The 26,159-nt window shown below is 43.6% G+C and overlaps 1 protein-coding gene across 3 annotated transcripts in view; it reads right to left on the minus strand.

The window, feature by feature from the left end:
- PACS1 (phosphofurin acidic cluster sorting protein 1) overlaps positions 1-26,159 on the minus strand; it is a 124,237-nt gene that overhangs the window by 75,859 nt on the left and 22,219 nt on the right. Inside the window, exon 1 of one of the 3 annotated variants that reach the window (XM_045558427.1) lies at positions 5,595-5,659. The exons of the other annotated variants lie outside the window; for them this stretch is intronic. Coding sequence (XP_045414383.1) covers positions 5,595-5,644 — 50 coding nt within the window. The 5' untranslated portion in view covers positions 5,645-5,659. Of the gene's footprint in view, positions 1-5,594; positions 5,660-26,159 lie in introns of those variants that run through there. 3 annotated transcript variants of the gene reach the window in all.

The following is a 26,159-nucleotide window of genomic DNA, read 5'->3' on the forward strand; positions in this document are numbered from 1 at the left end:
AGGATTTTATCTGTTTATCCTGGAAAGCACCTGCAGGTTGGAATTTGCTGATTTCATCCCCAAATTTCCCATGTTTCTCTGCCCCTTGTATTTCCCATAAACACGTAGTAAGATCCAGAGTTTTTACCAAATGCAGACTCTACTGTAGTCGGCAAGGCTATTTCCTAGGTGGTGCTGTGCACGTCTGTCAGGAGACACACACAATGTCCCGCGTTCTTTTTTTGTCTTACTTTTTGAAAAACACTATTTCCTCAACACACTGAAAATGGAAGCATTATAGTGTATTATGACCGTTTAATCTAGAGAAGTGCAACAGGACATGGATCCCCATTTAACAGACTGATTCTGGGCTGTGGTGTCCCTACAGAGACTCCTTGAGTCACTGTCTGAAATACCTGGCTGGCTCTGCCCGTCACATTATGCATCTTTTTGAACATGTCATAGCTTCCCAATTGTATTTTTGACTCACCGAGAGAAGTTCAGTCTCACGCTCCTCTCAACCCCGCCCAGCAACGCCCGGCACACAGACAGCACTCCCGACCCAGCAGGGCGCCGAGGTTCTCTGCCAGGCAGAGTCCTTCTGTGTTCCTGATGCAGGTGGGCCTGTTACCTCTTCACCGCCCTCCTCCAGAGTCGGGAACAGCCCCACTCTGCCAACCAGAAGACAGAGGGACACAGAAGAAACACGAAGGCTACACGGGGAACTCAAAGGTCACAGGTCGTTCGGAAAACCTGCTGAGTCAAGTGTTTCTACTTTCACGCCGCCTCCTTCCCTTCAGGGAGACACAGGCGTCTAATCGCTGTGAGTCTGGGAGAAAGGGCCACAGACACCGCTTGGACGGGGAAGCAGAGGGCCCAGTAGAGTGACCTTCCTGTTCTCTTTGGCAGGACAAGTCCCTGCTTGACAAAAGCTAAATGATTACCGAGCAAACAAGAATCATTTAAATTAAAGAGAGACAATCTATGACATTTAGGATGGGGAAGGAAAGAGAAGTAGTCGCATCCCAACCTCCCCACCAGCCAGTGTCGAGGACAGGCATGCCACCGCGGGGACGCAGAGGAGTCAGAGTCCTCAGCACAGCATCGGCCTCGCCTCCTCCCGCCTGCAGGAAATGCTGCCCACTGCGGCCCAGCGTGCCCGGCTGGCTGCTCACTGCCCCCAGAAATAAAAGTTAGAATATGATACTGATGAGGTCAATAATCGCTCAGTGATAGATAAACGTAGGTTGCAGAAGCACTGGCCTCTGCTTACAGACATCATAACCTTCAATGCAAAAGGATATAGTTTCTCCCTCATCCCTGCTCCCACCCAGGACAAGCACATATTAAATTAAGAATTCTCAAAATTCCCAAAGGTGTTAAAAGCATTTAAAGTTGCTGGGTCAAAGATTCACTTTTGCAGCAGACAGCCACAAAGGATTTCAGTGTTACATACAGTGGAAATGACTGCAAGAAATTCTAAATATGGATAGACCAGTAATTTAAATTCTTTTTCTAATGGCTAATGCTGCCTTTTCAGTTCAATATTGGACTCTAAGTCAGGTTCCAATTAAGGAAAGCAAGACCCAGTTTTCTGGTTCCACTGGGATTTGCTCGTTCAGGGATTACCTGTCTTTTGTTGACTCTGTCATGACTAACACAAATGAGTTTCAGGACAAGGAAACACCTAGGAACTCTCACTCCCGGTTTGGTGTGTCCCCCGGCTGGCCACTGCTTCTGTCTCCAACAAAGATTACCGTATACAGCTATGAAACCACTGCCAACAGAAACCAGAAAGAGCATGAAAAACAAAATCCCAGTGGTAGCTCTGAACACTAACACACACAAGGGACAACTGAAGCTAATACCTGAAAAGTACGTATTAAAGTTACCTGGATAGTTCAAGCAGGACTAATTTCCTTCAGTTACTTGGATATCTAAACTATCCCAGTTTTCTGCTTCATTTTGCCCACAGGCGAAGTTAGATATCGGGCAGAGTAAGAAAGATACACATGGTAACTCTATTTGAATTTGTGACTAATGTATCCTTTCATTCACTTTGAATTTAATGTGACTTAGTTCTCGGAACCATGAAAATCACTCTGAATCCAGAGCATCTTCATTAGAAGATGAAATAAAATTATTTCTAAGATCCCTTTAACTTACTTGGTTTATATTTCCTTTACCATAGGACCAAATTCCATCAAACATCAAACCAGTGGCTCAAAATACTTTAAATACTAGAATTTTATTACAGTGAATGATGCTAAAAACACAAATTTAATTCCAACAATATTTGGTCTATGTATTAATGAAATGATGCTGTATTGTAAAAGAGAATTTACTGCATGCCAACGTTTATAAGCAGCATTATTCACAATAGACAAATGGCGCAAACCACCCAATGTTCCTCCATAGAGAGAGACACACACAAAGACACTGTTTCTCTTCCTCAGCTGGATTTCTGGTGTCTGCCTGGGCTCCGGGAATGGCATTGACTGCTTGAGCCCACGGGGAGCCAGCGAGGAAGAGCCTGTGCTGAAGACGGCCAAATGGACGAGGAAATGAACTTGGGTCCTTGATGTCTCTGCCCAGCTGCTCAATTAACCAGCATTAGTCACCCTGCCCTGACTTCTTGTCATTTGAAATAGCAAACATCTGTGTGCTTAAGTCGCTGAGTTGGCTTTTCTGTTTCTACAAGGAGAAAGCATTCTCACTGGTAACTCACTGACCTAAGAAGTTTGACATACCGTGAGACTTACGCAGCAAAGAAAGGCAGAGTTTGATCTCAGTAATTAAAACATGCAAACTAAAAGGCAAAATAAAACACACTATTCTTGTCATTAAAATGTGAGAAAGGCTTTAGGGCAGATAAAAAAACAAGGTTACAGGAAAAGTGCAGTAGGTAGATGCACACATTTAGCAATTCAGTAAATAAACCCACAAGCTCTCCTGAATCAACCGATTATGCTTCATTTCAGAAATATTAATTAGAAGATGATGACCTGAAATACAGTCTTTACATTTACAGCGACTGTAACCACTGAAATGGTTATATCATTCCCATTTTATGAATGAAGAAACTGAAGCACCAAGAAGCTGAGTAACTTGCCCAAAGCCACCGTGTCCATGCAGTTTTCCGCACCTGGAACTCTTGCCTATGCACGTAGCTAACTCCTACACATCCTTCAGGCTTCGACTTAAACAAACATCAGTCTCTTCCTTAGAAAAGGCTTCTTTAATGTGCTCAGACGAAGCCCAAAGCCCTTGCCGGGCCCCCTGCACTGCTGCTCCACAGCAGCGCTTCGCACACTTGGGACTGTTTAATATTCGTCTTCCCCTCTAGAATGCATGTCCCGCCGTCTGCCGCTAGGCGGGATTCCCAAAGCTGCGCAGACGCCTGCCCTTAAGAGTCTCACAGTCTGACAGACAGCAAGTATATACCTGCTTACGATACAGGCACTCCTCGGAGATGTCGCAGGTTTTGTTCCAGACCACCACAATAAACTGAGTCACATGAGTTTGTGGGTTCCCCAGTGCATCTGCAAGTTACGTTTACACTATACTGTAGTCTGTTAGGTGTGCAATGGCATTATGCCTGAAAGAACAATGTACATACCTTAATTTTAAAATACTTTATGGCTAAAAAATGCTAACGATCTGAGCCTTCTGCAAGTCCTAACCTTTTTGCCGGTGGAGAGTCTTGCCTCAATGTTGATGGCTACTGACTGATCACTGATCACAGACCACCAGAACAGATATAATAATAACAAAAAAGTTTGAAATGTTGCGAGAATTACCAAAATGTGACACAGAGACACTTAGTGAGGATGTGCCCCTGGAAAAACGGTGCCGACGGACTTGCTCGATGCAGGGTTGCCACAAACCTCCCATTTGTAAAAAAAGGCAGTATCTGCAAAGCACAAGAAAGTGACGTACAGGAAAACGGGAAGGCACGTCTGCACAAGGCGGGAAGCAGGGAGGGTCTGCATGGGCCGCGTGGAAACTCGGCCGCGGTGAGGGAGGACTGCACGGTATGTCCCTTGAACTGGGCTCTGAAGGGTAAGTCAGTCAGGAGAAAAGGTGAGGTGCTCTAGGCAGACAAAGCATAGGTATGTATACAGAGGAAAGAGGCCATGAAACTTCAGGGGGGCTACTACTACTTTAGGAGAGCTGGAGTTTGATATCAGGTAGCAAAAAATGAAGCTTAAGAGATAGGACGATGAAGTTCTGTATCCAAAGAAAGCAATATGCTGCACAGACCTCTACAATAATCTGCTAACAGTGGATATGATAGACAAACTGACGGTATGTTGGGCACCATGCTAGGCACTTCCCATGGATAATTTCATTTCATCTTCACGACAGCCCTGAGTATTATTATTCCCACGAGGAACTAGAAGGCCAAGATCATAGACAGCTAGTAAGTAAATGGCAAAGCCAGGCTTTGCACTGTAGCTGTTACGTGACTCCAAAGCCTATGCTTTTAACCATAATCTACGTCTAGCTTACTATGATATGATCTTATAGAGTTGCATACGATTCAAATAATTATGCTGATTCTACTAGAAAAGCTGGCCATTTAAAGGAACCCTGTATCTTTTCATTAAGCAAATCATAAACACAGATATTTCATAAGTTGGCTTAAGATGAAGTATATAATTATTATTCAGTAGACACTTATAAATGAATGTCAAAGGAGTATTATTCCAAGACAAAAAATGTAGTGTCCTGACTGATAGTCTAACATTGTCTCTAGAATGATGCTACCTCTAAACTGTCAAAAATTATGCTAAGCAAACATAAGCAACTTCTCCGTAGAAGCCTCATCAATGCTAACCTTCCACAAGTCATCACAGTGTCTGGGGGGGAGGCGGAACCTTCCTATGGAGAGTTTAAATTATTCATTAAATAACTCACTTATTGAGAACAGGTGGAAAGCAAAGACAGTAGTTAATACAGAGGGAAGACGTAGGACACGTGAAATCTTTTTTCCGCATTATCATCTGCCTTAAGAATGGTAAAACGAAGGCCTCCAGGTGTCAATTTGAGTTAAAACATGAGCTAGAATTTACCTGTTAGAGAAGATCTTGGTTTAAAGTACTGTCTAGGAATCCAGTTATCAGCAAAAAGGCAAATGTACTTTCTGCCCAGCATCTGCCCATCATCACAGTTGATGACTATTTTAGCCACTCATTAAAACAAACTACTGGGAGATTTTCTTCTCTCTCTCTCTCTCTCTCTCTCTCTCTCTCTCTTTTTTTAAGAGATGGGGTCTCACTCTGTTGTCCTGGCTGGAGTACAGTGGCACAATCATAGCTCACCACAGCCTAGAACTCCTGGGCTCAAGTGATCCTCCTGCCTCAGCCTCCTGAGTAGCTGGGACAACAGGCATGCGCCACCATGCCGGGCTATTTTTTTTTTATTTTTATTTTTCATAGAGATAGGGTCTTGCTGTTGCCCAGGCTGGTCGTGAACTCCTCCCACCTCGGCCTCCCAAAGTGGTAGGATTACAGGCATGAGCCACCACTCCCAGCGTCATTTCATTCTTATAGCCACATTTTCACATGAGCTAACAAAGGCCCAAAGCATTTAGATAAGTTTCTCATGGTCACCTGGTAGGCAGTGACAGAGCCGGATTCACACCCAGCGCTGCTTCCACCATGTAGCAATGTCTCCGCTGAGCTGAAGGGTGTCTAGAGATGATCTAGTGCACCCGCCAATCACTCTCACAATTCAGAGACCTGCAGGGAGGCGAAAGGACGATTTTGATGTCCTTCAGATAGTTTACAGCCCACCAGGGAGTGGACCCCCGACCTCCTACTCTCCAGGCAAGCATATCCTGCAATCATTTTGACTCATACCAGATACCCTCTTTTTGAGAAATATGAAATGTTTCCCATAACTAAATTCAAAACAGATAAAACAAGAACAAGGCAAATACCTGTTTCTGTGCATTGAGGTGTACATGCATTACGCTTCGGTGGGAGATCGGAAAAGAGAAGTCTCAAACACTTCCTGTGCGCTGCGTGCAACCAGCTAACAGGAGGAAACAGGGTTCCATGCACTCCTTCTGACGCCATCGTCTTCCAGCCTGCCCCCCTGCGTCTCAGGAGGGCATGCAAAGCACGAAAACAGGAGCCGGCAAACTTTTCCTGTAAAGCGCCTAAATATTTCAGCCTTGGAGGCCGTAAGGTCTCTGATGCAACTATTCGACTCTACTGCTGGGGAGAGAAAGCAGCCACAGACCACATGCAAATGCACGGACAAGGCTGTGTTCCATTAAGGTTATGGACACAGAAATCTGAATTTCATATGATTTTCACACCATTACTCTTTTGACCTTTTTCAACTACAGTACTTAGCAAGGTCTGTTTTACAGGCTACACAAAAACAGGTAGTGGGCCAGAGAGCCTGGTGACCCTGCATTAAACCAGAAGTACTATCGGTCGGAAGAAAGCCAAGGAAAAGCAGGGAGCGTGTGGCCCTTTTCCCGACCCGTTCTGGTGCCACAGGTCCGGGCTTCTTGGACCATCCCACTCAGCTTAGGTGCCCCACTTATGCCTTCTCACTGACGCTCGGTCCTATCTCTATCTTAGCACTTACCAAAATATATTATGATGGATAAGATACACGACTATTGTGTACCCATAATAATTAAAAATTTTTAAAAATTTAAAAATACTGTGCTGGATTATTCAGTCGTCTGTCTCTCCCCAGTCACGAGGGCGAGCAATGCTTTTGTTTGTTTTTTCGTCTCCGTATCCCTAGCTGACATGGATGCTCAAAAAAAAAATCTGGGAAAGGAGGGAAGGAAAACAAAAGAGGAATAAGTTCAGAAATTCTTATCTTTATACAGACACTAGGTATCAGCTCAAGGTCTTGCCGGTGGTCCAATGATACACACCTAAGAAGTTAAATCAGTGGTTCGCTCACTTCTTGCATCTGTTAACTGTGTGCTGTTTCCAGCCCATGAACTCGCACTGACCCCGCAGTCTATGCTCTCTCCTGACACCTCCCTCAAGGCCCGGCATCCGACGAACTTGTTCAGACTAACATGGATAAGACTAATCCAAACATAAATGTAAAATGATCAAAGAGTCTCCCAAAAGGCTTCTGGGTACCCCGGGATTCTGCAGAACACAAATGGAAAAACTCTCCTACAATACTAACCTGTGAATGACAGTGAGACTTAAGAATTTTCTCTTTAAAAAAAAGTGAATGTTGACTTCAAATAATTTAAAGCCACAATTACCAGACATAATGTGAAAATCTACGTGGAAAGTCTACCACATCTTTATCACATAAAGCATGAAGGAGGGAAATCAGTATCTATTAATCCCACGTGGAGGGTTGGAGGGACGACCCTCGGATGTAGGCTCCCTGCACTCCATGCCAGGGTCCCTTTGGCAGCCTGTGGAAGCCAGAGGACCCCTTCACAGAACAATGCTTTTGAATGCAGAAAGTTGTGCATGGTTTTAAAAAGGAAACCAGCTGCAGTAATAATTAAGCCACATTACTACCCCTGACACTTCCTGTCTTCTTTCCTTGCTTATTTTTTCTGCCCAGCATTCGTCACTATCTAACTTGCTACATACTGCCCTTCGTATGTGTTATCTTATGCAGTATGTCTCCCCAGCCAGAATCTAAGTTCCACGAGGGCAGAGACGTTCATCTATTTTGTTCATTACTCTATTTCCAAAACTTAGAAAATGCTTGGTATATAACAGATAGGTTATTGTGCAGATAAGCTCAGTAAGTATTTGTTGAAGTATTAAATGAACTTTGTCTCCTAAGAGCTGCTCTCTAAGATGAATCAAAGGCAGTTCTACTAGGTTCTGTCATCCTTAAGAAAGATACTAAAAATATGCAATACTTCATATTTATAAACACCTTCCTGGTGGACACTGGAACCCTTTTGTAAACAGTCTCATTCATCCACAGTAAATTTAATATCTAATGATTGAGGGCAAAGAAACCATAAGAGATAGAGCGGTCAAATGCCTCGAGGTTAGTCAGTGAACAAAATCAACGAGCCAGGCCCCTGGACATTAACACCACCCCTCCACGTTATGCTTGGCCCCAAAGCTTTTGGTGCCTGCCTCTCTCTTGAAGATATCTAACTGCATACTGACAATGAGACAGACGCATTCGTGACAAATAGCTGTACATTCCTTTGCAACAAGGTTCTAGGATTTCCAACTTCTTGTCAGGGCAATTCTTAAATAGAGGAAATAGTTTTCTTTTAAAATTCATCTTAATCACAATAAATTAAAAGGCTAACAAGAATTTAAACCCTCAGACTTGACAGACTGCCCATATTGTTTGTTTAAGAGGAAGGAAGCTTAAAGCCAGGACACCTAAAACCACCAGAGAACATAGAGAACATGTAATTTCTGCTGTCTGCACGCCTTCACGCTTTAGTGTACTAACATATTGAGAAGGGAAACCGGAAACCAGAAAGAGAAAGGGGAGGAGGGAAGGTGAGGCTGATACTAAGTTCAGTTAATATGAAAGAAAACGGGGTCTGAGACTGTTTCATAACTGAGCACGCCATCAGCACCTAACAGGAAGGCATCGCTGGTCCTTCCTGGGTGGCAGAGACAAGGCCAGCCTGCCCCCCACTGCCACTGTCAAAAAGCAGAGCTAAAGAAATGGACTTACGTCACACACAGGTCTTTGAGAGATTCAAACACATCTTCCCGAAAGATAACTTTCTAATTCTGCTTAAACATCAAAATTTTCCATATTTGTGCATCTGCATACATACAGGGCAAGGAGATGTGAAGAAACAGGTTTTTTGTTTTTAGTATTTTGAGTGCTGATAAACCACCAGCAGCCTGGGAGACAACCTCGACAGAGCCTGGTAGAAAGTTCCACAGCAATGTATTAACAGGATTTAAAGTTGAAAAAGGGAGAGAGAGAAAAAACATTTTCACATACGCTTGGCTCCAGCTCCAAGGGAAAATATTAACCTAGAGCAACTACTATTAAGGAGGTAAAAACTGTAAGATAATTTTGTAACTACTTATAGTGCTATTTATTTATAATAATCACACCTAAAGAGAAAGCGCAAAAACACAGAGAAACTTACATTCTACTCTTTCGTCCAAAATAAAGGTTTTCAAATGGTGTTGTTTCAACATTACAACATCAGTGAGGTACTTCCCACCCCAGTAAGTTTTATTAGGTTATTAAGTATGAAATGTCCTATTTCCTTAAGTACCAAGTTTGATGGTTGATATCTCTGATGTTTCACTTTGACAATTCTTGTTTTATTTTTATTGTGAAGGTACATCTTCAATCTTGCCAATGCACATCGTGGCTTGTGATTATCTGTCAAATTTTTTTTAGAACAATTTTTGTGAAACCATGGATAAGTCAGAAGCTTGTGTTATTATTGAATACGAGTTCCCTCGTGAAACCACTGCAGCGCAGACAGCTCCAGATATCAACAGAGCGTTTGGGAAGGATGTGGCTAATGAACGCACAGTACCTCGATGGTTTAAGAAGTTCCATTCTGGTGATTTTAATCTTGAAAATGAGCCACGTGGGCGGCCTGAGACCAAGGTGGATAATGATGAGCTGAAAGCTGTAGTGGAAGCGAATCCATCTCAACCTAAGCGTGGATTAGCAGCAGGGTTTGATGTTATTATTCCAACAATATTGGACCATTTGAAACAAATGGGCAAGGTAAAGAAGCTGGATAGATGGGTATTGCATGAATTAAACAAGCTTCAGAAGAGAAATCATCTTGAAGCTTACCTTTCTTTGCTGTCATGACATTAATGGCCAACATTTCTACACCGTATTGTTACATGTGATGGAAAATGGATTTTTTTTTTTTGACAATTGCAGGCATTTAGCACAATGGTTGGATGCAGATGAAGTGCCAAAACACAGTCCAAAACTGAATATTCATCAAAAAAAAGCTAATGGTGCCTGTGTGGTGGTCCAGCACTGGTATTATCGACCACAGCTTCATGAACCCTGTGAATTGATTACAGCGGATGTCTACTGCAACCAATTGGATGAAATGATGAGGATGCTTGCGATTAAGCAGCCAAGATTGGTCAACAGAGACAACCCAATCCTCTTGCAAGACAATGGTTGACCTCATGTGGCACAAATAAGTCACACAAACAACACTGCTCAAACTACAGAGGCTGGACTTGGAAACTCTCTGTCATCCACCACATTCACCAGACCTTGCACCAACTGACTGCCACTTCTTCCAGGCTTTGGACCACTTCTTGCAAGGAAAAATATTCAATTCTCAACAAGCTGTGGAAAACGCCTTTCGTGATTGCATTGCCACTCATTCTCCAGGCTGCTTTGCTGCTGGCATAAACAAGCTGCCGTTCAGATGACAAAACTGTGTTGACAGTTTAGGTGCATACTTTGATTAATTGTACTGCTTCTTGTTTGAGAGATAATAAGCTATACTTTTGATTCAAAATTGGACATTTCATATTTAATGACCTATAAAAAGGTAGTATAAATAATAATATAACTGAATAAATAAGAAATGAAAAGCTCTTAAAACACAAATTATTTACATTAGTCTAAATTCACTTTTTCACTATTGGAGTGAAAATTACAACTAAAAGTCCATTTAGTAGGATTAGTTAAATAAACTGTGTTTTCTACATTCTAAGGAATATTTAAAACATTAAAAAGTACAAGATAGATAAATACAGAAATGGGAAAATCCCCAAGACACACAGTTATATGAAAAGAGGAAGCTGAGTAACTCACAGTGATTCTGCTTACGTAAAATGTGTGTATGTGCACATGGATTGTAAGTGAATGCTCAGGGAAAGATCTGGAAGGATATCCGCCAAACTCTTACTAGTGTCTGGGGAGGGGGAGAGCAGTGAGGGAGCTTTAGGGGAACTGGCACAGCAGACCCTACCTACGCCTTGAGTGTTTCACAAGGCTGTATTCACAGCCCACTTGTGAAATGGAGTACTGATAAAGGAAGAAAGGACTGGGTGAGCCTGTGAACTAAAAGGAGGAAAAACAAAAGGTGAAAACTACCTGATGCTAAGTACAATACATTAAGGTCAAAGCATGAGTTTGATCATGAGACAACCTACTATCCACCACATCTCAATGCAGTTGAGTTCAGCTACAATATTACCAGGAACAGGATAAATCGACATAAAGGATAAGATTTCTGAAATGGTTTAAGTATGATCAAAGCACATAACTCCTCGTATCTGAAAGAACTGAGAGTTTAAAATCTACACTTCTTATGTCTTCCTGTCAAGCTAAATGTGCGCAAACATTTTTTTTTCTTACTCTGTTATAAAATTGCCATACTTCTGCTGGAAGTACTTACTCTTTGATTCTGAAACCCAGCTACCCTTGACGGCACGTTCTAATGGCGTATCTGAAGGTAACTAATTACCCAGCAATTAGAAAGATGCGTTGCCAATCAGAGACGGGGACAAGAGACCCAAAGGATGCTGGCACCGATTCAGAAAAAGGAATGCAAGTGCATCTAGGATGAGTCGGCAGGTAGCTGGGAGATTTTAAAATTAAAAGAAAAGTCATATGCTCAAGAAGTGGGTAGGTAAACAATTCAAAAGAAATCCAAACTGGACTGATTTCAACTGTACATTTTGCTAAGTTTTGACAAACTTATACACCCTGTGTAATTACTACCATATCCAAGATACAGAACATTTCCATACCCTAAAAGTTTTCTCGTGTTCCATCCCAGTCAATCCTCTCCCATTCGGGCTCCACTGAAACTCTGTTCTGTCACTATGGATTAAATTAGTCTTTTCTAGAATTTCATATAAATGGAATCATAAGTAATGTGCACTTTTATGTAAGGCTTCCCTTCACTCAGCATAATGTGTTCAAGGTTCACCATACTGCCCCATGCACTGATACTTCATTCCTTTTTATGGCCAAATAATAGTGCACAATTTGTATATTCATTCACATGTTGTCGGACATTTGGGTTGTTTCCAGTTTTGGGTTATTATGAACAAATCTGCTATGAACATGCCACGCACCAGACAGAGGCTTTGATAATTTTCATTTCATAAGTCAGCACTGTCCACATACTCTCAGTCCAGCACAACGCTGACCCTCACACTGGCCCATGCAGAATGGGAAAAGTAATCATTTATCCAACAAATATAGAGTAAAGACCTCCTGGATGCCCACCGGTCAGGCACCGGGGACACAGCAATGAACAAGACAGACATAATCCCTCTCCTTGTAAAACTCACATTCTTTTGGGGGGTGGGTGGGTCAGAAGTGGGGATAAATAAAAATAAATGAACGAGTCATTTCGCATAGTGTATGTAACAGGAAAAAAGGTAAAAGTGAAATAACACAAAACTGACTAGAGGCATGTGTCTAATTCGGCGTTTAGGGAAGGCCTATCCGAGCTGAGTGAAACCGGAATGACACAAAGGGGACAGGTCTGTAACCTTCTGAGATCAAAGGGTTCCAGGCAAAGAACTGCAAGTGCAAAGGCCTCAAGGAGAGCCGGACCTCTCCTACTCCAGCAGCAGAGAAGAGGCCGCACGACAGAAACGGAGTGAATAGGTGACGAGGCAGGCAGAGGCCCAGCCAAACAGAATCTTGCAGCCATGGTGAGAAGTCTGGATTTTACTGGAGGGTATTAAGCAGGAGAGTAAAACAATCAGATCTGCATTTCAGAAGATCCCCCTGCCAGCGGTGCAGAGAACTGACCAGGAGAGTGGACCAGATCAGCGAGGTGCAGTGTGGCCACTGCACCGTGAGGACAGGGGGCCTGGGCTGCAGGAAGAGCAAAGGAAACGTGAGATGGGGAGAGTTTGGATTCGACAGTTCTTGCTGACGCACTAGATGTGCTAGGTACAAAAAAGAAGAATCTAGGATAATTCCTAAGGTTTTGGCTTAGGCACCCAGGTAGATAATAGTACCATTTACCGAGATAAGAAAAATTGGAGGAAAAATAGGTTTGCAGCTGTAGGGAGAACCAAGAGTTCTGCTCTAGTCCAAACGCAGATGCCAGACAGGCACTCGAACACGTGAGTGTGGAGTTAAGAGGAAAAGTCATTGCCAGACATATAATATTAGGTAATAATATCTGAAGCTAAGAGGTGGATTATATAGACAATTTTGCTTCTAAAAGTAGTACAGCTGTGTGCCACATACAGATGTTTTGGTGAACAACGTAATACAAATACAATGGTGGTCCCGTAAGATTCTAATGGAGCCGCCCTATACACGCGTACCTTTTTTATCCTTTATACCGTATTTTTACTGTACCTTTCCTATGTTTAGATAGGTTGGACACACACATACTCACCACTGTGTCACCACGGCCGCACAGGCTCATAGCCCGGGAGCCACAGGCCTCACTGAGTAGCAGGCTGTGCTGGCTGTGACAGGTTTGTGCATGTACACTCGATGACGTTCACAAGACAACACTGACGGACAATGCATTTCTCAGAACACAGTCCTGTCCTTAAGTGACGCGTGACTGTGGGTACACACACACCCCTCTGGCAGTGCACCAGGATCACACCAGACAAATAGGTCCTGCGACTCCAAGATCAACTTTACTCAGAGTTGGCGAGGGGGTTGGTATGGAGGGATGAAATTTATATTTGAACACATACACATAAAGAGCAAAATGCTGAATTTACACAATTTTTTAAGATTAAACAAGATTTCAAAGAAATTTTGTGTTTGTAGCACACAGTCTTTGGACTGCACTACAAGACCCCAGAGATAAATCTTCATCCGTGTCTTGGAGTATTTCAGCAAAAATGCTGCAGAGGCATCTGAATACACAGCAACTAATGAGCAAATGCTTGACGCGCAGCACTGTGCCAACAGCCGTGGCGGCTACAGACAGACAGCACAGTACAACGGTTACGGACGTGCACTAGCACATAATTTCAGAGTCAAACAGACCTGGGTTCAAACCCGACCTCTGCTGCGTGTCACCTGTGTTGGCAAAGCCCCTCACAGCTCACTGCCGAGATTAAACGTGAGAATGCGTGTAACGCACCTGAGCACAGTCCCTGATTAAACGCTAACCCTCAACATCTCTGTCCAGACTCTCACTGTCTAGTAAGATCTACGAGACACACATTTATAAAAGGACAATATAAGCTGCATATTGAAAATGCTGAACACGGTTGGCAGGAGTGGTCCAGGAAGCATGGCCGCTCGGGCTGAAGAAGACCGATTAACAGACACAGGAAGGCTTTTAGCTTCTCGCTTTTTATTTTTATTTGAGGGGAAATAGATAAAGAAAGGAAGAAGCTAAACTGATGTAGAGAAGAGAATATTTACTGACAACTTAGTGAGAATTCTTGTCTGTTAGTTCTTTTTTTAAAACAACTTCACTTACATATAATTTATGTGCCACACAATTCATCCACTCACAGCGCACAAGTTAGTCATCTGTGGTGTGTCCCCGAGTTGTGCGACCACCATAAGCCTTTTCAGAACATTTGTATCCTCCCAAAGAGAAACTTCACACCCCCTAGCTGTTGTTCTCCTGTTTCCCCTCAGCCTCACCTGCCCCAGGCAACCCCTCATCCGCTTCCTGCCTCCACGGACTTGCTTATTCTGGAGGGATTTCAACAACAGAGTACACACGTGTGTGGCTGCGTTCACTTAGCATAACGCTGCCATGTTGCAGCACGTCTGGTCCTTCACCCGCTGTGCGGCTAGACCACGTCTTGGGTATCTGTCCATCAGATGGGGGGCACTGGGGTTGTTTCCACTCTTTAGCTACCACGAATAACGCTGCTAGGCACATTCCCATGCAAGTTTTTGTGTAGACACAGGCATTCATTTCCCTTAGTATACACCTAGGAGTGGAATTGCTGGGTCTTAGGGCTAAACTCTGTTAAATCTTTTGAGGAACTGCCAGTCTGTTTCCCAAAGCAGCTGCCCCCTTTACATTCCCCTCAGACACTTGTTGTCTGACTTTTTGATTAGAGCCAGCCTAGTGGGTGTGCAGTGGTATCTCACTGCGGTCTTTTTTTTTTTTTTTTTTTTGAGACAGATTCTCACTCTGTTACCCGGGCTAGAGTGAGTGCCGTGGCGTCAGCCTAGCTCACAGCAACCTCAGATTCCTGGGCTCAAGCGATCCTCCAACCTCAGCCTCCCGAGTAGCTGGGACTACAGGCATGCGCCACCATGCCCGGCTGATTTTTTCTATATATATATTTTTAGTTGTCCAGATAATTTATTTCTATTTTTAGTAGAGACAGGGTCTCGCTGAGGCTGGTCTCGAACTCCTGACCTCGAGCGATCCACCCGCCTCGGCCTCCCAGAGGGCTAGGATTACAGGCGTGAGCCACCACGCCTGGCCCTCACTGCGGTCTTGATTCGCATTTCCCTAACGGCTAAGGCTGCTGAGCACCTTTCCCGGGCTTGCTGGCCGTCTGTCTGCCTTCTTCGGAGAAATGTCTACTCGGCTCCCTCAGTTCACAAAAGCATGAGCACCTGCGTCACAGCCCCGATTACCTTGCGGGATCTCCACACATCAGCTCATCTGCTCCTCAGCACGGCACCATGGGGTATGATTACCAGCTCCACGTTGCAGATGAAGAAACAGGGAAGTTACACGCCTTGACAAGACGCAGTGTCGCCTGGTCCGGGCATCTCTACGGCCCGCGTGCCTTGCACCAGGCCCCGCAGAGCCTGACAGTAGCATGGGAGGGTCAGAGTGGGGACAGCTGGGATGCGCAGACAGCCAGGGAAGGGTGCTTGGACTGAATCCTGAAGGCAGCTGGAGGTCACAGGCTCTCAAGGTCCACTTCAGTCATAAGATTTTTAAAGTTTAGTGAAACCAATTTCCCATTCGAGTTAATGGGAACTGTTCTGACGCAGGTCTGTGAGCCAAACACCCTACATATACTCAACAGTTAGCTACTGACTGGCTGAACAGGGAAGGTACCCACAGATCATGCAGCAGTCCCCAACCTTTTTGGCACCAGGGATCGGTTTCAAGTAATACAATTTTTCCACAGAGAGGGTGGGAGGTGCGGAGATTGGAGGAGCGGCGGCAGGTTCCTAACAGGCCATGGACACTGGTCCTCGGCCTGGGGGTTGGGAACTGCAGGCCTAGAGAACATCTTATCAGTTAAATCAGTAGGGACTAACAAAAATCTCAGCATTAGAAGCAAACTCTGCTAAAAACTTTAACAATAGAGCCAGGAGGTTTCAGATTATCATCTTTATTTGCTTTAGGTGAAGGTCTTAACGCTGGAATCAATCTGGTTAACTCCAAGTATTCTGCCTTTAACATCTCTGGGCAACTGAAGTTACCAGCCCTTCTCATACTTTCAAATTCTTTAAGGGTTTTTAAGTTTGTAGTGAAGTGTCTGGGGGAGAAGGTAAGCATGCAGAGGACAGAGAGCAGATTAGAAGGCCAGAAAGAGGACACCACCCCTTTATGTGCTCTTTGAAAGCACTGAAAAGCTTTGTGGGACAGATACAAAAGCAAAATTAGAGTATTTATATGGAATGACAGAAAGAAGTGCTTAATGTCAATTAAGCACACACAGGTATGCAGGGTGTTTCCCTGTGGGAAAGTTAGTATTTATGTGGAAGGAGAGAAGTGCTCAATGTCAATTAAGTGCACACAGGTGTCACAGGTGTGTGGGAAAGTTAGTATTTATGTGGAGAGAGAAGTGCTTAATGTCAATTAAGCACACGCAGGTGTGGAGGATGAATATACATGAGGGAAAGTTAGCATTTACGTGGAATGAGTGAAAGAAGTACTTAATGTCAATTAAGTGTATGCAGGAGTGGAGGGTAAGTGCATGTGTGGGAAAGTCAGTATTTATGTGGAATGAGAGCAAGAAGTGCTTAATGTCAATTAAGCACACACAGGTGTGGAGGATGAGTATACATGTGGGAAAGTTAGCATTTATGTGGAATGAGTGAAAGTACTTAGTGGCAATTAAGTGTACGCAGGTGTGGAGGGTGAGTGTACTTGTGGGAAAGTTAGCATGTGGAATGAGAGAAAGAAGTGCTTAATGTCAATTAAGTGCACACAGGTGTGGAGTGTGAGTGTACCTGTGGGAAAGTTAGTATGTGGAATGAGAGCAAGAAGTGCTTAATGTCAATGAAGCACACACAGGTGTGGAAGATGAGTATACATGTGGGAAAGTTAGCATTTATGTGGAATGAGAGAAAGAAATGCTTAATGTCAATTAAGTGCACACAGGTGTGGAGGATGAGTGTCCATGTGGGAGATTTAGCATTTATGTGGAACAAGAGAAAGAAGTACTCAATGTCAATTAAGTGCACACAGGTGTGGTGGGTGTGTGGGAAAGTTAGTATTTATGTGGAGACAAATAAATGCTTAATGTCAATTAAATGCATGCAGGTGTGGAGGGTGAGTGTACTTGTGGGAAAGTTAGTATTTATGTGGAATGAGAGAAGGAAGTGCTTAATGTCAATTAAGCACACACAGGTATGCAGGGTGTTTCCCTGTGGGAAAGTTACTATTTATGTGGAAGGAGAGAAGTGCTCAAGGTCAATTAAGTGCACGCAGGTGTCACGGGTGTGTGGGAAAGTTAGTATTTATGTGGAGTGAGAGGTGTCAATTAAGCACACACAGGTGTGGAGGATAAATATACATGCGGGGAAAGTTAGCATTTATGTGGAATGAGTGAAAGAAGTACTTAATGTCAATTAAGTGTACGCAGGAGTGGAGGGTAAGTGCATGTGTGGGAAAGTCAGTATGTGGAATGAGAGCAAGAAGTGCTTAATGTCAATTAAGCACACACAGGTGTGGAGGATGAGTATACATGTGGGAAAGTTAGCATTTATGTGGAATGAGAGCAAGAAGTGCTTAATGTCAATTAAGCACACACAGGTATGGAGGGCGAGTGTTCCTGTGGGAAAGTTAACATTTATGTGGAATGAAAGAAGTGCTTAATGTCAATTAAGTGCATGCAGGTGTGGAGGGTGAGTGTTGGTGTGGGACAGTTAGTATTTATGTGGAATGAGTGAAAGTACTTAGTGGCAATTAAGTGTACGCAGGTGTGGAGGGTGAGTGTACTTATGGGAAAGTTAGCATGTGGAATGAGAGAAAGAAGTGCTTAATGTCAATTAAGTGCACACAGGTGTGGAGTGTGAGTGTACTTGTGGGAAAGTTAGCATGTGGAATGAGCAAGAAGTGCTTAATGTCAATTAAGCACACACAGGTGTGGAGGATGAGTATACATGTGGGAAAGTTAGCATTTATGTGGAATGAGAGAAAGAAATGCTTAATGTCAATTAAGTGCACAGGTGTGGAGGGTGAGTGTCCATGTGGGAGATTTAGCATTTATGTGGAATAAGAGAAAGAAGTACTCAGTCAATTAAGTGCATGCAGGTGTGGCAGGTGTGTGGGAAAGTTAGTATTCATGTGGAGAGAAAGAAGTGCTTAATGTCAATTAAGCACACACAGGTGTGGAGGATAAGTATACATGTGGGAAAGTTAGCATTTATGTGCAATGAGTGAAAGAAGTACTTAATGTCAATTAAGTGCACACAGGTGTGGTGGGTGTGTGGGAAAGTTAGTATTTATGTGGAGACAAATAAATGCTTAATGTCAATTAAGTGCACACAAGTGTGGAGGGTGAGCGTACTTGTGGGAAAGTTAGTATTTATGTGGAATGAGAGAAGGAAGTGCTTAATGTCAATTAAGCACACACAGGTGTGGAGGGTGAGTGTTCGTGTGGGAAAGTTACTATTTATGTGGAATGAGAGAAAGAAGTGCATAGTGTTAAGTGCATGGAGGTGTGGAGGGTGAGTGTCCGTGTGGGAAAGTTAGTATTTACGTGGAGAGAAAGAAGTGCTTAACGTCAATTAAGCACACACAGGTGTGGAGGGCGAGTATTCATGTGGGAAAGTTCAGTTTCTGCCACCCTCTCCGCCCTGAGGAACTCTGGACAGAAGTCTTTTCCCACCTTACGTCCTTTCACTGTCCAATGGAAAAGAAACCACACTTGTTTCTTAACGAGTCAGCCGAAGAGTTCAGATGCATGTTCCAAAAGAGCCTCATCACCAAACAGAAAAGTTGCATTTTCATAAAAACACTACAACTGCCCGAGGCAGGATTATCTTGTAGCAACTCCACGGTCCAATTGCGCACCCATCAGCGACACGTGGTTACTGAGCACTAAAGAGGAGGCTGACACGACTGAGGAGCTATATTTTTAACCCTTTACTTAATTTTAATGAATTTAAATTTAAAAACTGACATGGTGGAAAATTTTTATGTTGATTACATTTTGAAACAGTAGTTTAGATATATTGAGTTAAATAAAATTATTAAAATTAATTTCAGCTTTTTTTTTTTTTAAATATGACTAGTAGAAAGTTTATTTGCCTCCACAAATATACTGAAAACCATGGAACTATACGCTTTAAATGGGTAAACCACATGGTATTCAAATTACATCTCGGTCAAGCTGTTTTTAAAAAGTGCATCGTAGCTCGCACTGTATTTTTATTTGACAGCACTCTTCTAGGGTTTTCCGTGGCTAAAGTTACAGTGAGTCAGTTACAGTAATAATAATGAGAAAGGAAGGAAAAAGGGAAAAGTTACATTTGCTTCCTGTTTGTATAATGGCCTTTGTGACAGACCTCCCTACAAAGCAAAGCAGGTACAATTCCACAGCTAGTGTACCTGTCACTCAGCGGTCGGAGCACTGGAAAGCATTCCAGGTGGGGAGGAGAAGAAAGTGGAGTGAGACAAAAAACACACATTAGCCCCAGGGCTGCGGCCAAGAGGACCATCAGGAATGCTCAGTAAGTATCGATGGAAGGACAGATGGAAAGACAGACAAACAGACGGATGAATGAACAAGGAAACCTGGGACAGAAAGATAAAAGGGAGGATAACGGGACAGAAAAAGAGATTTTAAACTTTTTATAAAGCCTCCACTACACAATTATAAAAGCTACTGAAAATACATTCAACTTACACATCAGCAGGTCACCTATCTGGGAACTTTACAGTCCGAGGACAAGAAACATCGCAGACAAATGCTTGGGAAGAACCTACAGAAAAGAGGAGGGTCAGAGAACCCGTCAGACCTGCGTGTTTGTGCCGTGTGTGACAAAATGACAACACCGAGGCAAGGTCAGTACTAGTCCTTTGAAGCTGAGATTAGATTTCTTATGATCAGTGGGTAGATTAAGATAGGGCCTGTAAGAGTGAACTAGTTATGACAGCTCCAAGAGTCAATGCTGCAAGCGAGACAGTGGTGAAACTTGCTGCATTCTCAGTGCTGATTTCGCTATTGTTCTTAGTACCCAAAGCATCTCCTTAAACTCTCCAGCCTGTCTCAGTCTTGCGGAGAAAGAATCAGAGAAGTTGTTTTTGTCCTTGTGCATTAAAGCGGGAGCAGAGCACTCCCAGCTCAACGTGGTGTAGTGGCGACAATCATGGAAGTAGCAGAATTCCAAGTGCAAGGTGAAACCCAGTGTCCCAGCCATTGCATTCATTCCGCCAATATCTACTAAGCACTCACTATGAGTCTGACCCTAATCCAACCACTGGGAAGGAAACCAGCAAAAATCCTGGCCCTGGTGGAGCGTCCATTCCAGCTGGGGTGGAGAGACAGTAACAACCATAACATACAAGGGAACGACACAGTAAGTTAGGAGCTGACAAGTGCTGCGGAAAAGCAGGGATGATGTGGGGAGGGGAGACCTCACGGGGAAGGGGACACTCGAGCAAACACTCTGAGCAAAAATGAGCCATGTCTGCCCAGCGGAGGCAGTGCAAAGACCAAGGTAGATCACACCTGACATTTTCAAGGAAGAGCAGAGAGGCCCAGGTGACTCCAATGGGGTGACCTAGGAGGTAGTAGCAGGTGGTCAGACTGGGGGGCTGGGCTTGGGGGCAGGGAGTCATTTCACTAGACTCCTGTAGATCCCTGGAAGGACTGTGGGTTTTCCTTTGAATTAAATGAAGATAGGTACTTCATCACCTTCCCAGTTGCTAAACCTGGGAGTTGATATTCCCTTAAGGAGAAGCCTTCTGAAATTGTGGAATCTTTTTGTATTTTGTTTTGTGCCGCAGAATTCCAGCCCCCGGCAAGCATGATCACGTGACGCCTAGAGGCAAAAGTGTGGACACCAACTCTATCTATGCTGGAAATGTGGTTTGGTAGAAACAAAAGACCTATTTAACTGAAAGAACTGCAAACTCACCACAGCCTTGGGAGATGTATAAAGAACCATAGCTTCGTAGATGGAGAAACTGAGGTACAAAGGAAACACTTATCCACATTGTTAAAGGCAGGCTGAAGGGGAAATGAGAAGAAAAGTAAACGTTGCTCCCAACGCTGCATCCCTAAAACACACTGTGGGAAAGCTGGTCAGAACGTGAGTCTCACTGGGGAAGGGGGGGTGCTGCTCTGAGAAAACCCAGATGCAAGGCGTTCTCACCCGACCACTCCTTTTTGCCACGGCTGTTCAGGCTCCATCGCGACAGCAGGCTTTTGTGTAGACATAAGCTTATAAACCCAAATCAGGCGACGACCGAGGAGCCGACAGGCACAGCTCCTCCTGGGAAGTGCCCCGTGCGGCCCAGCTCAGGGTCCCGCGGACCCACCCCCAGTGCTCAGCACCTGTTGGGTGCTGAGGGTCAACACAGCCTCTCACTGCTGATTACTGTGTTATCTGCGATCCGCCAGAAGGACACATTTCTGGACATGGTGCAGAGGGGTGGCGAGGCAGGGAAAATTTATATACATTTAAAATCACTATTGAAAAGATGAGTAAGCAATAGTATTAAGACAACTTTGGAGAGAAAAACCACCCAAAACTCACTGTCTTAAAATGATTTCATTTTCACATGATCTTCCAGTCTTTGTTCATATTTATATGTATTAGAGATGCAGAGCATTCTGACCCATCATAAACCTTTCCCCACACTTCTACGGTTCTCATAATTACTAGTTTTAAGTGTTGCTTAATACTCCATTGTATCGGTGAGATGATTTTCTAAACTTTGTTAGGGGAAAATTCTAACATTTACGTAACAGCAACATTGCCACCTACAAATACGCCATTCTTGTTCCCCCAAGCAGCTCCAAATATGCGAAATGCAGAAAAGGAGCAAAAAGACCAAAGTATTTGCTTATTTATTCAATAATTACTTACTGGATGCCTACAAAGTGTCTAGCACTGATTCAGGCAGTAGGGAGGGAAGTGAACAAAAGACACAAAACCCCTGACTTCAGGGGGCTCACATTCTAGTGGGGGAGAAAGACAATACACAAGATAAAACCAAATAATAACCAAACAAGCAGAAAAATTCTTGGACTTACTTTATCAAGTAAGACAGAGCAAAACAAAATCCAATGCTTCTGACTCCTAAACACCACAAAACCATGGCTGTTTCTAATGAATACATTCTACACAGCTCCCCGGACAGCTCTAACCCAAGGCTTGGTTTCTTATAGATCAGGAGTTGGCTCACTTTTTCTGTAAAAGACCAGACGGTAAACGTTCTAGGCTTTACAGGTCACAGGGTCTCTGTTGCAACTACTCAACCTTGCCACTCCAGGGCGGAAGCAGACACACACACTGCATCAGTGAGGAAGTGTGCCCACGTTCCAATAAAACTTTATTTACAAACACTGGCTGGGAGCAGATTTGGCCTGCAAGCCATAGTCTGTCAACCTGTTCTATATGGTTCAAAATAACCACTTAAACACTTTTAACTAGAAATAGAAGGAAGACACATGCTAACCTCAACTGGAAAATTCCACTAAGTTTACCTCTGCCATGACTCATATTAATATTTATAATTTCCTTTCCATGCCCACAGCTCTAAGTCAGACTGTTATAACCTTTCACTTATACACTTTCCCTGGTTTTGCACATGCTGTTCCCTCAACCTATATTCCCTTTTTCCCATTCACTACCTATTAAAATCTTCTCTTCATAAAGTCTAGCTGAACTGACTATAAGTTAGATAAAATTGAGGACTTATTGTTAATTATTTTAGGAACAATGGTATTGTGGTTATGTATTTTTTAAAAGTGTCCCTAGCTTTTGGAGATACGTGTTGAAATTGTTACAGAAGAAATGCTATGATTCCCCTCATTATCATCTTCAAAAAAAAAGCTATGATGTCCGGGACTGGCGTCAAGATAACTCCAGGGTGGCCGTGGGGACAGAGAATGGGGACGTGGATGAAACAACACTGACCTGGAGCTCTGAATAAAGCTGGGTGATGAGTTCATAAGGGAGTCATTACATATTTTTCTCTATTTTTATATAGTTTAAAAATTTTCAACAAAAAGATGAAAACAAAAATTCCAGTCCAAATGCCAGATTCTACAGGGGAATTAATGCCCTGTCTTCCTGTCTTAACTCGGCAGGTTCCCTGCTCATTGGTTATGTAGATCTGCTCTGTGTCACAGTGAGCTCTCTAAGGACAGGCCCGCCTCACACAGTCTGGTGGCTTTCTCAGAGTACTTTACGCGTAACTGAGATCTGAAGTGCCGGTGAAGTTATCTGAAAAAAGACCAAACCAAACAGACTGGAGGGAAAAGCACCTTCCACCCAGCTCCCCCTCTGATCAAAATTAAACGCTAAGGATGTCTACCACTGCAACTGCACCATTTATACAAAGCTCCTGGGTCATCTCTAGCTGAGCTTCAGTAATCCAACCTAAAAGTAGGAAACAACAACCATCTCTCTCAATTTTTCTGACCTGGTAGGGCGTGCAGAGAACAAGATTTTTGTTCCTAAAAACATGACATTATTATTCTCCACTACTGATTTCAAGGCCACCAGTATTTTTAAGGATAATAACAAACCCAATGGGGGAGCACAGTGGTTTTTAGGGCTGGCCTAGCTCAAGAGTTCCAGTTGGAATCGCGTGTCCATCCTACTCATTATGCATCGTCACTTAGCTGTGCTACAAATCTCCTCTCTAACGTGAAAAGGACAAGGAAAAAAAATCCTTCTTCAGCCAGTCAGTGGTGCTAATTACACCACACATAGCCTAGGTTAATTTGGTTTGGAGAAGAGATCAGGGAATTTTAAATGTCTTAAGTGCCTCAGAAAGACTAGTAAACTCACAGTGCCATATTTAGCAAAAGGTTCCCTTGGCCCATATGATATAAAATAAAAATAAAAACTCTGCTTCTGAAAAACAGACAGCTTTTTAAAGAACAGAAAGTAATGCACCATGTGTGAATACGTGACCCTGGTCTGGAATGAAGATGTCTCAGTCATTTTCTGGGTCTACCACCAATGGCACATAGTGCTGAGCAAGACACAGGCCTCCCCCAAGGGGCCACCTCTCTCGCAGCTTTGTCTGCCAGCTCCAGTCCTATCCTTGGACTGAAGCCCTGGTCCTGTGTCTTCAATTGCTTGGTAGGTAATTTTAATGCATGCAAAACACACTCATTTCCCACCAAGACCGACCAGCACTCCTCTCCACTACCGTACTTCCAACTCCCCCTCTCCTCTGACGGCACATCAGGCGGGTCTGAGACCCCAGGAATATCTGGTACTCCTCTCTCTCCCTCATGCCTGACTCCCACCCCTTCCAATCCTGCCCCTCTCTACTCCTGTTCCCCGAGTCCAGTCTCTTATCCCTTCACGATCAAATAGCCAAATCAGAAAATAGAGTATGTGTGGCCAATATGAAGAACAAATTAGAACGAAACCTCTTGACTTACAGGGATTTCTACAGGTGTTCAGAAAGGTAAGATGCAAAAATTAGTTTTAATATGATTCCATTTTTTAAAATAATATCCCCAAAACACCACATGTATAGGTATTTACACTTCCATACTATACAAGAACGGAGAAAAACATGGAAGGATGCAGCACAAGAAGTGAAAAGGGGCAAATGAGGAAAGCAAAAGAGCAAAACAATAGACTCTACTAAAATAAACATATACACGATCTCTTTTAGGCATCTACAGAAGTAGATATAGATAGGTTTTAAAACTTTTAAACAAAATGAATTAAAAGTATTGAACAAATCCAATGGTACCAATGAATCTTCCATCATTCAGAAAACAAAACGTTTTAAAATTCTGTGCCAGTTTTAAAACACGTCTACAAATTCTTTGACAGTTCTCTCATGAAAAGCTAGAAACAAATTATGCTCCCCCTGAATATGGCTGGCCTTAGTGACTCACTTCTAACCCGTGGAATGCACTAGAAATGACACCGTGTGACTTCCCAGGCCAGGTGAGAAAAGGTGATACGGCTTCCGCTGGCTGCTCTTTTTGGTACCGCCCCGCCCTTGGAACCCAGCCACCATGCTGTGAGGAAGCCAAACAGCCACATGCAAAGGGCCACCTATGCTGTGTTCCAGCCACGGCCGTGTTCCAGCCACAGCCCTCGCAGAGGTCCCAGCCAACAGCTGGCATCAGCTGCCAGACGCCGTGTGCATGAGCGAGTCTGCAGATGATTCCAGCCCCCAACCCCATCTCTGAGCCACCCCACCTAACTCTGAGGGGAGCAGAGAGAATACTGACTATCCTTGCTGAGCTCTGCCCAAAATGCAGTTTGTATGCAAAATACTATTTATTGTCCGTATCTTAAGCAAATAACTTGTGGAGGGGCTTTTATACATAACAGTAGATAATGGAACAAATACGACTTTAGATTTTGCAGAGTAAACTGGATTGTTTCTCACTTTCCACCTCAGTTGTCCTAGAAGTCATTGCGGAAAAGTTTAGCTAGTGCCCAGGGACACAGGGCGCTGGGGCGGGGGTGTGGGCAGTGCGTAGATATGGCAGAGAGAGAAGGCCAGGTAAAGACCAGTTACAAAGAGCACGGAAGTAGGTATGCCAAGCACAGTGAAAGCCAGATGCCTCACTGTCGGAAAAGGTACTCATAAACACGGGGAAGGGTAAGGCTGAGCGAACCCTTAGGTATTAAATTGGAATTGAAGGTATCAGTTTGAATTCATGATTTTTTAAAAATATATACAGAAATAGATATAGAAAGAGATGAGTGGGGTAAGTACGGTATATGCACTTGTATTTTCTGGCTCTGTCTACAGAGAGCACTGAGAAGCAGTGACGCCCGTAAGAAATGAGCACAGCAAACTCCCAGATGTTGGGTTCTAAATACCACCCTCCGCCAAAAGGCCCAGGACTCCTTAGAGAAAGAGCTGATTCCAGAGCCAGGGCAGAGAAAACAGAAGATGAACCTGGTAC

This window comes from Lemur catta, chromosome 7 (genome assembly GCF_020740605.2).
Source record: "Lemur catta isolate mLemCat1 chromosome 7, mLemCat1.pri, whole genome shotgun sequence".
Taxonomy (NCBI): domain Eukaryota; kingdom Metazoa; phylum Chordata; class Mammalia; order Primates; family Lemuridae; genus Lemur; species Lemur catta.